This window comes from Lolium perenne, chromosome 4 (assembly GCF_019359855.2).
Source record: "Lolium perenne isolate Kyuss_39 chromosome 4, Kyuss_2.0, whole genome shotgun sequence".
Classification (NCBI taxonomy): domain Eukaryota; kingdom Viridiplantae; phylum Streptophyta; class Magnoliopsida; order Poales; family Poaceae; genus Lolium; species Lolium perenne.
Genome location: NC_067247.2, coordinates 99,593,507 through 99,607,037, shown reverse-complemented (window position 1 = coordinate 99,607,037; position 13,531 = coordinate 99,593,507). Strand labels below are relative to the sequence as shown.

Here is a 13,531-nt window from a genome sequence, read left to right as displayed (position 1 = left end):
CTAAGATAGGTGTAAGGGCGGCTAGATGTCTAAGGGTTGCACTACGACAGCATATGATACGAAGAACAATGCTAACCCTAACACATCTAAGATAACTACGTTGCTCGCCATCAAAAAGGCTTCAAGATCGAGCAACGCATGAACGACGAATAAACTTGTACTGCCTAGATCGCAAGATGCGATCTAGGCAGCATGATGCTTACCCGGAAGAAACCCTCGAGACAAGGGAGTTGGCGATGCGCCTAGATTGATTTGTGGTGAACGTGATTGTTGTTTATTTCATAAACCCTAGATACATATTTATAGTCCGTAGACTTTCTAACGTGGGAATAATCCCAATCGTGCACGAGCCAAACTCTAACTAACCGATACGTATCCTACTATATTACAGATACACGGGCCAACTAGCCCAAACTTTGCATAACAGGCCGATTCATGTATTTCTTCCATGTATATTCTTCAAGTCCATCTTGATCGCGGCCCACCTCTGACTCGGTCAAATTCTGGTGATAACAAACCGGGCACCAAATCGGGATACCCAAGCACAGCCTGGGGGAAGGGATGGTGGCTTTGGAGGTGGTGGGCGAGGAGCTGCTGGACGGGGCCGTGGTCGTGATGGTGGTCGCGGAAGAGGCATGGCACCACCGGTGGATAACCGCAAGCGCTCCTCTACGGAGGCAAGCCCGACTGAATGCAGCCCGATAAAGGATGGTCAACCTCCTCTGCTTCTTACTTGGAAAGAACCAGGGGTGATCGAGACAAGTTCTTCTGTAAGTGTGCAACAGAAGCTCGACTTTGATGGGGAGAAGGAGCAGCACTATCATCCACGGTCTGGCACCCCACCACCACCTCCGTCGGCAAGGGAGCAGAAAAGATCGAGGAAGAGCAACACCCCAAAGAAGAGCAAGAATGTAGCTGATATGGCGGGCTCCGGGAAGGAGTACCGCCCGACGCAATGAGTACCTTCCTTTGGAACTATCGTGGTCTCGGCAACGCTGCGACAGTTCATGAACTTCGCGACTTCGCGAGAGAGTTTGCCCCTGATATCCTTTGTGTAGTGGAAACACAAGTCCACAAAGCACGAGTGGAGTGTCTAGCGCAGTCATTAGGCTATGATAATGCTTTTGCTGTAAGTAGCTCTGGTCGGAGTGGCGGGCTAGGAGTTTTCTGGAATAATGAAATAAAGCTAGACTTTTTACCTTACTCTCAGTATCACATTGATGCTATTGTGCGTCCTCCTTCTGCGGATCCATGGCGTCTGACATGTGTTTATGGAGAGGCTCAGGTTAGTGAGCGTCACAAGACCTGGGATATGTTACGGTTTATAAAATCTTCATCACACTTACCATGGCTATGCATGGGTGATTTTAACGAAGTACTCCTTAGGGAGGAGCACATGGGTGTTAATCCGAGGAGCAGCGCCCAAATCCAAGCCTTCAGAGACACAGTTGATATTTGTGGTTTGATGGATCTCGGTTTTGTTGGTAATGCCTGGACGTTTGAGAGGAAAGTTGCGGGAGGCATGTACTGCCGAGTTCGCCTTGATAGGGCCTTGGCCTCAGTTGATTGGAGCGCACGTTTCCCGCTTGCTACTCTCCAACACCTCACGGCATCAACCTCGGACCATTCCCCAATCCTGCTGAGGCATGAGCAACAACAAGTGGCAAACCAACAGCAGCAGAAGGTGTTTCGGTATGAGGCTATGTGGGAGTCTCACCAGGATTTTGGATCACTGATGGAGTCTGCGTGGCAATCTGAGCAATGCATGTCTATGCATGGCCTTGAACGAAAGCTGCAGAGTCTCTCGAGATCCTTGACGAAGTGGGGAAAGGATACCTTCGGACACGTCGGAAGGGAGATCAAGAAATTAAAGCGCGATCTGGAGGACCTGCGAAGACTTCCCGACCGTATTGGACCATCTTATGAAGAGATTAAGATAGTGGAACGTTTGGTGGAGCTACAGCATAGGGAAGAGACAATGTGGCGTCAAAGATCCCGTATTCGCTGGTTAGCCGAGGGAGATCGGAACACACGCTTCTTTCATCTGCGTGCTAGCAAGAGGAAGAAAAGAAATAAAATCGAGCAGCTTACACGAACAGATGGTTCAGTTACGGAGGACCATGATGAGATGTGTCTGCTGACCCGAGATTTCTATCGTGTCCTGTATGCCACCGAAGGAACCTCTGGCATGGATGAAGTACTGGACTCGGTGGAGGTGTCAGTGACAAGAGAAATGAATGAGAAGCTAATTGCCCCTTTTGGAGAGGCGGAGGTGAAGACCGCACTCTTTCAGATGTACCCTATGAAGGCCCCAGGTCCGGATGGGTTTCCCGCACACTTCTTCCAAAAACACTGGGATCTGTGTGGTGTAGAAGTTACAAACGTAGTTCTGAGGATTCTCCGAGGAGAAGACACTCCTGATGGGATAAATAAAACTTTCGTGGTATTGATCCCTAAAGTGGCAAGTCCAACAGAGCTTGGGCAGTTCCGCCCAATTAGCTTATGCAATGTCATCTACAAAATTGCATCAAAAGTTCTGGCAAATAGGCTAAAAGTCATTTTACCAGAGATTATATCCGAGGAGCAGTCCGCATTTGTTCCTGGGAGACAAATCACGGATAATATAATTACTGCTTATGAATGTCTTCACTTTATGAAGAGGAACGGGGCAAAGAGAAATCAACATTGTGCCCTCAAGTTGGATATGCGGAAGGCATATGACCGTGTCGAGTGGCCCTACCTCAGGGCCATTATGCTACGCATGGGTTTTCACATACGTTGGGTGGATCTGATTATGAAGCTTGTCAGTTCAGTCTCGTTCTCAGTTCTGTTCAACGGTACGCCTTTGGATGAATTTCGGCCAACGAGAGGTTTGCGCCAGGGTGACCCCATATCCCCTTACTTGTTTTTGCTAGCAGCAGAGGGCCTCTCTGGCCTCCTTAAAAAAAGTCGTCAGTCAGCTTCCCTACAGGGCATTAAGGTGGCCACCACAGCTCCTGCGGTAAACCACCTCCTGTTCGCTGATGATAGCCTGCTCTTTGTAAAAGCGTGTGAAGAGGGAGCGAGAGAAGTTTCTGATCTGCTTGACAAGTACTGTAATGCATCAGGTCAGAGAGTGAATTTGGACAAGTCCTCAGTTTTCTTCAGTAAGGGCTGCCCAGAGAACCTGAGACAGATCATCAAGGTGACGCTTCAGGTACCTAATGAGACCCTGAACGAGAAGTATCTCAAAATGCCGTCGGATATTGGCAAGTCCAAGAATGGGGCATTTAAACATATCAAGGATCGGGTTTGGAAACATGTTCAAGGATGGTTGGAGAAACTCCTTGCATCAGGGGGTAAGGATGTCCTTATTAAATCAGTGGCGCAGGCTATTCCAACTTTCTCGATGTCTTGTTTCAGATTACCGAGAGGCCTCTGTCAATCGATTAATGCCATGCTGCGAGGTTTTTGGTGGGGCAGCAAGGACGGGAAGAGGAAGACAACTTGGGTCTCCTGGGAGACGATGTGTACACCTAAGTTTGCTGGTGGGCTGGGCTTCCGTGACATCGAGCTGTTTAATCTAGCGATGCTAGCAAAGCAAGCCTGGAGAATCTTGCAGAACCCGGACACGCTCAGTTCAAGGGTTCTCAAGGCGGTGTACTTTCCTGCGACAAATTTCCTTGAAGCAACACTGGGCTCATCCCCCTCTCAGATTTGGAGAGCGATAGTGGAGGGAAGGGATGTGATGGCTCAGGGGCTAATCAAAAGGATAGGCACGGGGGAAACAACTAATGCATGGAATGATAATTGGCTCCCGCGTGATTTCATGCTTCGTCCTTTGGCGTGTCTGAAGGGCGATCCACCTATGCTTGTGTCTTCGTTTATTGACGCATCATCGGCAACATGGAGAAGGGATCTTCTTGAGGAGTACTTCTTACCAATGGATTGTGATATTATTCGGGCTATACCGCTTAGCACAAGGAGGTTGGCCGATTGTTGGTCATGGCATTATGAGAAGACTGGGGTTCTGTCAGTCCGCTCAGTTTATCGCATGTTAGTGCAAACGAAGAAGAGAAGAGAAGATTGGCTGGAGAGTAGACCAGCTGTGTCTAATTCAGCCAAGGAAGGCAAACTCTGGCAACAGTTATGGAAAATACAGGTTCCATCCAAGCTGCGAATTTTCCTCTGGCGCCTTGCTCATCAATCGTTGCCAACGGGGGATGTGCGCCACCACCGCCATATGGCTGATACAAACGCCTGCTCCATCTGTGGAGAAGCAGATTCATGGAGGCATTCACTTCTGAGCTGCACAATGGCACGGTGTGTCTGGGCGCTTATGGATGAATCTGTGACTGAACATATGTGCCGATCGGAAGAACCCTCGGCTAAGCAATGGATTTTCTTGATGATGGAGTCCCTATCGAAGGAGGATTTTGCGAGGATCTCGGTTACCCTCTGGGCGATTTGGCATGCAAAAAGGAAAGTCATTTTTGATGACGAATTCCAGAGTCCGCTCTCCACATTTGCCTTCATTGAAAGCTATTTACGGGATCTGTCGATCTCTGGAGCTGTGCGGACGAAGGAAAAGGGTGTGCCTACTAGTCACCCGAAGTGGATTCCCCCACCACCGGGGTATGAGAAGATCAACGTGCGATCTCCAGAACAGGTTCTGGTGGTGCAGTTGGTGCAGTGTGTCGTTCAGCGGAAGGGATCTTCCTTGGGGCGACGACATTGACTGTGGATGGAATCTCTGATCCAACTATCATGGAGGCGCTCGCGTGTCGGGAGGCGCTGGCCCTAGCAGCAGACTTAAACCTGCAGAAGCTTGTCGTGGCAACTGACTGTCTCAGCGTGGTTAAGAGTATGGAGCAGCCCTTCAGTGGAACATACGGTATGATCATTGAAGAAATAAAACTGACGGCGAGAAACTTCACTCATGCGGCCTTCAAGCATGAGAATCGTCGTTCAAATACTGAAGCACATTTGATGGCTCGTAGTGCAGTAGCTAGTAGTCTTGGACGTCAGGCTTGGTTCCTTCAACCCCCTGGCGATCTTTGTATTCCTTTAAACATTGCTGAGTAATAAAAGCCATTGAACTCTCAAAAAAAAAAAAAAAACCTCCGGGTGGGGGACCTGGAGGTTGCTCGCTCGTCTTCAGGTCTTACTCTTACACATCGCAAATATGCCAATGATCTCCTCAGACGAGCTAGGGTGCTCAAGTGCAAAACTGCTCTTACACCAATCACGGCTACAGTCAAGTTATTCAGTGATGATAGTTGTCCACTTGGTGATGCTGATGCAACTAATTATATGAGTGTTAATTATATGAGTGTTGTGGTGGTCTGCAGTATCTCACTAGGACTCCCCCGGATATATCATTTGCTGTTTACTATTGGACATGGATTTCTTAGTGTACAAATTGTAGATATATCATTTGTCGGGCGGGTGGCGTCTCAGCAAGGCACGGATGCCCATCCGCTGGTGACACATTCCGGCCCGGAGCGGGATGCGGAGATCCAGCTAGCGCAGGCGCGCCATTCTCTCGCCGGACCTCCGCCGCGACCCTGACTTCGCCGTCAACCCCCTTTATGGGACAACTACCGCCACCGGCACATGGTGCTTGACAAGCGGCGGAAGGCGGGGTTCCTCGGCGACAAGGACTTGAACTTCGGCCCGCCACCACGGCTGCCGCAACGGGAGTTGAAGCGGCGACCACGAACTGCGCCATCTCCATCGCCTACGACGACTTCGTCGCCAGCGTCTTCCACGTGATCCGGATGGCACAGCTAGAGGGCAGACAAACCGAGCTTCCGGAGGAGCTGATCGAGGACGAGGCGACGAGGCCAGACATCCTTATATCAAAGATGCCGGAGCCGCCACCGCCGATTCCCCGATATGCCGTCGAGCTTATGCCGGCAGGCCTGTCGGAGGAAGAGTCCTTCAACCTGGCGTTGCAAGATTCGGTGCCGCCTCCTCCGCTGCCTCTACCCTCGTGGGCACCAACGGCCGCTCCACCTCCACCACTGGCCGCACTGGCATTTTTTCTCTACCGGCTTCCAACTGGCCGTTGGCGATCCCGGACATCGACGACTTGATACAGGTGCCAAGCGATGGCGAGGAGTAGGCTAGGGTTAGGTTTTTAGCAGGCCATGCTCTTTTTATATTTTTATATTTTTATTTATAAATGAAAAAATTGAAAGAGTGAAATGCGTCGTGTTGCTGGGGCACCCCAAACGCAAACGGTTAGAGGCCCATGCCAACTTCGCGTCTGTGGCGCAATGCAAACGAATGCGTGCGGTCACCTTAAGCGTCTCAAATGCGTCGGGCCGCTGGAGATGCCTTTAGTATTGATGAAGTGGCGTGAGTAGACGAAGGTAGCAGGTATCATTATCGCAGCAGGTTGTCGACGTAGACTGTGGTGCTGATATTGCAGTTGTACACCTCTGCATGTACTGCATGTGCATATATGAGAATTTTTTTGCATAAGGTATGGGTGCGATTTGTAGGTCCCATCCCCTCCAAACAGGCTACGGGATGCAAAATCCTAGCGTTTGGATTCCTAGAAGCGGCCGGTGTAGTGGTTGGCACTTTGCTAAAAGCAGATTTGGGCTAGACCTGCTGGTTACGTCCGAATCGGCCGTTTCCCTGGATGCAGGATTTAGACGTGCAAAAAGGAAACAATGTGCACACGGGAGACCGGCGCGTGATGGTGGGAGAAACCGAAAACCCTCAGTTTGTTTCGTGGCATAGCTAGTGTCACATCCTCTTTTCGGTCACCTCCTAGCAAAACACCCAAATTTTCCCCTCTCGACACAGCGGCAACGTGGGTTCTCCATTCACCCTCTTGTTCCAATGACTCCGGCACGGGATCCACGGGCGAGCTCTGCTTCTCCTCTGCCTTGTCCATCGCAGTAGCTGGTCTCCTCTTCTCCGCTAGGCATCGCCGCGCGAAGCTCTTCTTCTTCTCTGACCTCAGAAACTCTCCCTCGTGTGTAATGGTAGAGGTAAATCACCGTTCCCTCCAATTTATTGTGTCCCGTAGTTAGTGCTCAGCATGGACGGTAGATTTAGCAGACACTCATGTTAAATCTATTTACTTAGGCCGACCAGATGAGTTTGATCCACCATGCAGCAACGTTGGTAGCTGTGATTCGGGCCTAGATCCACCTCCTCCACAAGAGATCAGTTATGTGAGCTGCATATCCAGCATTGACTTATGGTCCGATGCCTGCCTGAGATCAAGAGACAATTGCCAATCTGAACTTCATCTACAACACCAATGATGTAGAGGTTGTTCGGATGCTAAATATGAGAAGCACTTCCTTCTATGAACTAGTTAAGAGGTTTAGGGAGAGAGGTTTGCTGCAGGATAGCATCCACACTTGTCTGGACGAGCAAGTTGCTATGTTTCTTCATGTCGTTGGCCATAACCAGAGATTCAGAGTTATGCACAACACATTCAGGAGATCCATAGAGACTATATCCCGCTATTTGAACCAAGTCCTATATGAAATTAGGTAGCTCGGGAAAGAGATGATCAAGCCACCTTCATGGTGAAACGCCAAGCAAGATATGGGACAACAGAAGATGGTATCCATACTTTGAGGTGAGCATAAATAATATTGCTATGCACACTACTTGAGAAGAACACAATGCACAAAAGCTTGACTCGTTGTAGTTACCATCGCATGATTGTATTGGAGAAATTGATGGTACCCATATGACTGCTAGAGTGCCAAAATCCCAATCAGCGGCATACAGAGGCAGGAAGCACTATACTAGCCAGAATGTGCTTGCTGCTGTTGATTGCGATATGAAGTTCACTTATGTGCTAGCTGGTTGGGAGGATCAGCCCATGATGCAAGAAATCTAACAAACAAGCTGAGTAGAACTGATGGCATACATCTCCCTGATGGTAAGCTCTACCTTGGAGATGCAAGTTATGCTTGTCGACCGGGAATCCTACCACCCTTCAGAAAATCAGGTACTATATGAACGAGTTCTTTCAGAGGAACATACCACCTGATGCAGAGGAGCTGGTCAATCTTAGACACTCTAGCCTCCGGGTTATCATCGAGAGGGCTTTTGCTGCATTGAAAAAATATGTTCAAAATCCTTGACCACAAGTCATTCCACACTTTCCCCACTCAAGTAAAGCTTGTTCTTGCATTTTGCATCCTTCACAAGTGAATCTTAGGCTGGGGTATGGATGACTATGTCCCAGACGAGGTTGATGTTACTCCTGATGATGTAAATGGTGGCCATGGTGTCGAGTAGGGCGACATCTAGGCTTGGAAGAACAAGAGGAACAAGTGGGCTCAGTCAATGTGGATCCACATAAATGATGTCTATGGTTGACAAGGAAGCAAGAAGAAGAAGGTCTGCACTCCCCTTGGTCGCCATTGTTGAACTATCCCCTGGTATGTAATGTTAAGCTGCTATTCGTATATATCTACGGCTCGATTTATATGCCTGTACTAGAGGTGAATTGATAAACTACTAATGCATGAGTGTGGTTAACTGAGTAACTGATATTCATACGCACCTAGGGCTTGGTTTTACATGTGCGTACTTCATTTGTTTTGTCGTTGTGTCTGATGATGTCGTGCTTTGTGTCACGGCGGTGTGCTATGTTAAGCTCATCACTGAAGAGCAGAGGTGATCACAAACCTAGGCTGCCTAGAACCACAAATAACGATGGAGCGTCAGAGCCGTTCTCTGCATTCTTGCATGCCACCTTGGGCTACCAAACGAAGTGGAGAAAATGAATTTTGGCCCTTTCCACCCGATCAAGGCCCCCTAGCGCATGCCCTCGGGATCCCAAAAGGGGTGCGGCCTACCAATCGCGCCCTATACTATTGCAGGTGTGTAGCGATGCTATCTGCTGCTCCTGTTCACGCATGCCCAAGCGTGACTTTTGCGTAGCCGACTCCGTGCTGCCGTGCCGGCCTGTTCGGACGGTCGTGCGATACGCGGTGAGCGAGTTCACGTGGAGACACAGCGCGAATCGATGTAGATTGGAGCTTGGCTAAACGGTGCTTGAAATTTGTGCACGTGACCGATGCGGCAGAGTATGCATATATGAGGCATAGCTTTAACTCGCCAACGCCCGCAACTCACGCGTGGAGTTACCGACGGCCCCACGCCGAAAACGATCTAGTCGCAGATTGAAGTGGAACTTGCATTGGTTTTCGCTAGGAATTTGAGGGCCTGATTGATCTATGGATTTATTTGATGTCTAGACTGGATCTAATCTATAGAACTGGAAAATTCAAAATTTAATCTGAGATCTAAGGAATCGATTTGATATTTGATCAAGACCAGGTGTCGCGCCCTGAAGGAGATTAATCTTCCCAAGGGCAGCGCGATGTGGAAGTGATGAGAGGATCTAGGATCGACGTAATTGTAGAACCCTAGAATTTGTATAATGTATTGCCATGACTCTCTGGGTATATATAGAGGTAGAAAGGAGAGGCAGAATTGGTGCACAAGATGGTGCCAAATCCTAATCTCTTTTTATCTTAATATACACGATATTCGAACACTTAGGCCTTCCATGTCGAGTACTCTTTCAGCCTTTTCTAGTGTTGACTCGACATGAGCTGTTGATGTGTTATTTGCTGGTAACTTGGTTGCTTGTAGTGCTTGTAACAGACTAATGTGCTTCTTGTACAAAGCAGCTGCTGAGGTTATTTGGACTGAAAAATTATTGAAGGAATTTGGTATTTGACAAGGCTCTCCGCCTATTCTATGATATGATAATATTGTGCTACTTATCTATAGTTGAATCATGTTTTTCATGCACAAATAAAACATATTGAGATTGATTTTTACTTTATTTCTAAAAGGGTTGCTCCGAAGATGCTCCAGGTTCAGTTTGTGTCATTTAAGGAAGGGATACTCAAAGCAGTTAGCATGGTATCAGAGCAGCCTTTTCACTAAGGTGTTACCTCTTCTCCACTGGTCGAAGCTTGTAAGTACAATCTCAACATGCATTCTGTAGTTGAGATTGAGGGATACATACTCTGTATGTATGTATGACTTGTATATGGTATGCTTTTATATTAGGAAAAATCCTAACTGCATATATGTAATACCACAATGATATATAAAAGGGTGCTCTGATACCATGCTAAGTGCTTTGAGTATCCCCTCCATATTGATCTCCATTCTTTCATAGGCCGATCTAGAACTAACTTAATTCTCCGTATAAAACTAGTGAAAAGGTAAGAAAAAAAAGTCTTACGGTGCGTTAATGTAACATGCAAACACACTACTTCCTCTGTTCACAATTACTTCACGTTTTTTGGTTTAGTTAAAGTTAAACTTTGTAGAATTTAACAATATGTTTAGAAAAAATATTAACAATTGTACTCCCTCTGTTTCATGAAAGTTATATACATCCAAATTTTGATAAATCTCAGAAAACCTTTGTGAAGCGGAGAGAGTAATATAAAATCTATTGTATTAAAATCATGATAAACTAAATTTTGTATTATATGTATTTAGTATCATGGACATTGATATTTTCCCCTACAATTATGGTCAAATTTTGGAAAAAAAAATTAAATTTAACTAAACTCAGAACACGAACTAAACAAAAACGGAGGAAGTAATGAAAGATTGTGTGTGATGGTATCTCAGCTAGCTTGAACTCTGACTTAGAGGCGTTCGTCATAATCCGGCACACGTGTGTGATGGTATCTGAATCCTCGGGATCACGCGTTGCGGCAGGGTTTTGGTACTCTACCTAAAGTCCCGGACGTCGGACTAATCTAAATCAGTTCGGCTTGCCTGTCGATGTCAGTTGTGAACTGAAGGCCCAATTGCCCCCAAATCCTTGCCAACACCACGAATGCTGTTGACTGCCGGCCGCTGCGAGTCTCTATCGTCCAAGAACGGGAATAGTAGCTAGTCGGTAACCACATGAACCCGCCATCTTAGTCAGCAGCGCGTCCCATTCTCTGACTGGTCGTGAAAGCTGAGTACGTGGTAATGCAGTATTCTATTCTGTTTACGGTAACCTCGGAGAAAGGGTAGCTAAAGTCAGTCAAGAGCTCCAAAATACTAGCTACACCATTTTCGTTTAGCTTGACGTTCATATGCGGAATGTGGTTTGACTTAATTACCAGTAACCAGTGTAACACGCTGTATCCTATGGTGAGCACGATTTGCAATCAAGACAGTGTACAATCTTTCGATTTTAACTGTATGATTTCACTCATGGATCTGTAACACAACTATTTTGACTCCACCAATCTCTCACACTCTGGAATTACTACTTAGTCGACGAACCAATCTTACTGTCGAGGGCGTCGGCGCCGTCGCTGCCAGAAGAAGAAGCAGGATCCTTCGCCTTGGCAACACCGGCGCCGTTCGCTGGTTCTTGCCGCCCATCGGCGCCGGCAGGGGCTGATGACCCTGTGGTAGGCGCCATGGCGACCTCCTTGAACTTGCCGTAGAGGTCGCCGCGGTAGAAGTTTCTGGTCCTCCATGCGAGCAGCAGCGAGACGAGAGCGCCGAGGAAAGTGACGGCGGCGATGATGTAGAAGGACTCCTGGAAGCACTTGACCCCGACGCAGGTGAGGTCCTTGCCCCTGCGGCCGCCCTGCCTGAGCGCCTCCTCGTCGTACTTGCGTCCGGCGATGCGCACGTTGAGGATGTAGGAGCCGACGGGGCTGGCGACGGCGCCGAAGTTGTAGAGCGTGGAGTAGTACTTGAGCCCGAAGATCTCGGAGATGATGGCGAAGAGCAGCGGCCACTGCGCCCCGAAGCAGAACCCCAGGATCACCGAAGCCGGGTAGAGGCCGTTGCTCACCCCAAGCGCGATGAGGAGGTGCCCCGCGCAGGCGACGAGGAGCACAACGGTGAGCACCAGCGGGCGCGGCACCTTGTACCTCGACAGCACGTGCTCCGACGCGAACCCGGCCACCACGCGCCCGGCGTAGTTCCAGATGCTGACCAGGGAGACGAGCGTGGCGATGCTGCGCTGCGGGTACCCCAGCGACTGCCCGATCTGGCCCATGTTGTCGATCGCCGTCAGCGTGCCGCCCACGCCGCAGATGGTGGCCACGAACAGGACGAGCATGTCCACGCTGAACAGCGCCTGCAGGATCGTGTAGTCTTCCCCCCTCGCCGGCGGCCGGAACACGTCCTGGAAGCACGTGGCCGACGTCGATGGCGGCTCGGTGGGCTCGGTCTCGGTGGTGGTGGCGGCTGTCTTGTCGTCGTCTTCGACGGTGGTCACCGCCGGAATGGACTGGGTTGTCGGCAGTGGCGGCTCGAGGTAGTTCCTGAGCTCTTGCCGGACGACGATGACGAGCGGGAAAAATATGAGGAGGAGGAGCACGATGACCGTGACGTAGTAGGCGGGCTTGGGGAAGCCGCGGTCCTCCAGCTCCACCACGTTCATGACGAGCAGGTAGAAGGCGAGCACGATGGATGCGTAGAGGAAGTAGAAGAAGGCCTTGCGCTCCCTCCGGCTCTCCGCCGCGGTGCCCCGCGCGCGAGGCATGATGCGGATGGTCGGGATGAACACCAGCGAGATGGCGGCGGGGAGCCACGCCATGAGCAGCACGAGGTCGGCGCCGTCGTTGTCGGCGCCGTAGATGGCGCGGTAGAGCTGCGTGAAGATGGCGCCGCTGAGGCCGACGAAGCCCTTGAGCAGGCCCAGCACGACGCCGCGGTCCTCGGGGAAGTTCTTGACGGCGGTGACGAGGGCGCCCGTGTTGGCGAAGGACTGCGAGTTGGCGCCGATGGCGATGTAGACGCACATGAGCCAGACGGGCGGGCGCGCCGTGCGGCCGGTGACGGAGAGGTAGATCATGAGGTAGCCGACGAGGTTCATGCCGGCGCCGCAGACCAGGACGACCCACGGCGGGGTGACCTCGTTGATGAGACCGGGGAGGATGCCGACGTTGGCGCCCACGTCCTTGAAGAAGCTCAGCGTGTTGAGCGTCTGCTGGTCGTACCCCAGCGACGTCTTGATCGCCTTCGAGTAGATACCGAAGATGTACGTGCCGCCCGCCGCCGCCATGATCAGGATCGACGCAAAGAACATGAACCACCGCCCGCGGACGACGTGCGACGCAAAACGCATCGTCGCCATCTCGCGGCGGGCGCCGACGCCCGTGCCGTCGGCGAAAACCATGGCTCGGGTTGGGTTCTTGTTACGCCTACTTCCGTGCTCCAAGCTAAGTGGCCGAACAATTGATAGCCCCAAGCTAGTGTGCTTGTGTACTAGCTGTGGCTATATATGCAGGTTATATGGAGCAAGACTGCAAGAGTCCAGGACAGAGTGGTTGTTGAGTGGCCAATGGGAAAAGAAGATGCACATGTACTTCCTAAAAATTTCTGGATCGATCACACGTGTGTACCTGCCAAATATTTGAACCAATAATTGCTTGATTAATATCTACTCCAAATGGCAATACCCGTCTTAGGTCGGCTTGGTTGACTCCAAATGCATAAAACACATATACTTCGGGTAACACTTTCCCAATCTATCCAATTCTACAAATGTCATCAAACCATTTTCTAAAACTTATTA

General features: G+C 49.8%; 2 protein-coding genes across 2 annotated transcripts; one reads left to right on the top strand and one right to left on the bottom strand.

The window, feature by feature from the left end:
- Nucleotides 1-1,396: 1,396 nt before the first annotated feature.
- On the top strand, nucleotides 1,397-5,550 carry LOC139839048 (uncharacterized). The gene is made up of 3 exons (XM_071829092.1): nucleotides 1,397-4,571; nucleotides 4,685-4,873; nucleotides 5,408-5,550. Exons 1-3 carry the CDS (start codon nucleotides 1,397-1,399, stop codon nucleotides 5,548-5,550), a joined length of 3,507 nt encoding a protein of 1,168 aa, XP_071685193.1.
- Nucleotides 5,551-11,114: 5,564 nt separating this feature from the next.
- LOC127293445 (protein NUCLEAR FUSION DEFECTIVE 4-like) lies at nucleotides 11,115-13,241 on the bottom strand. The gene has a single exon (XM_051323069.2). The coding sequence runs from the start codon at nucleotides 13,130-13,132 to the stop codon at nucleotides 11,261-11,263; it is 1,872 nt and encodes a 623-aa protein (XP_051179029.1). The 5' UTR covers nucleotides 13,133-13,241; the 3' UTR covers nucleotides 11,115-11,260.
- Between the last annotated feature and the right edge of the window lie 290 nt (nucleotides 13,242-13,531).

Bases quoted from the DNA above. Each gene is read 5' to 3' on its own strand.
- LOC139839048 (XM_071829092.1), top strand. From the start codon at position 1,397: ATGGGTGTTAATCCGAGGAGCAGCGCCCAAATCCAAGCCTTCAGAGAC. The intron at 4,572-4,684 runs GTGTGCCTACTA...TGTGTCGTTCAG, and splicing joins TGTGCGGACGAAGGAAAAGG to CGGAAGGGATCTTCCTTGGG. The intron at 4,874-5,407 runs GTATGATCATTG...TACAAATTGTAG, and splicing joins GCCCTTCAGTGGAACATACG to ATATATCATTTGTCGGGCGG.
- LOC127293445 (XM_051323069.2), bottom strand. From the start codon at position 13,132: ATGGTTTTCGCCGACGGCACGGGCGTCGGCGCCCGCCGCGAGATGGCG.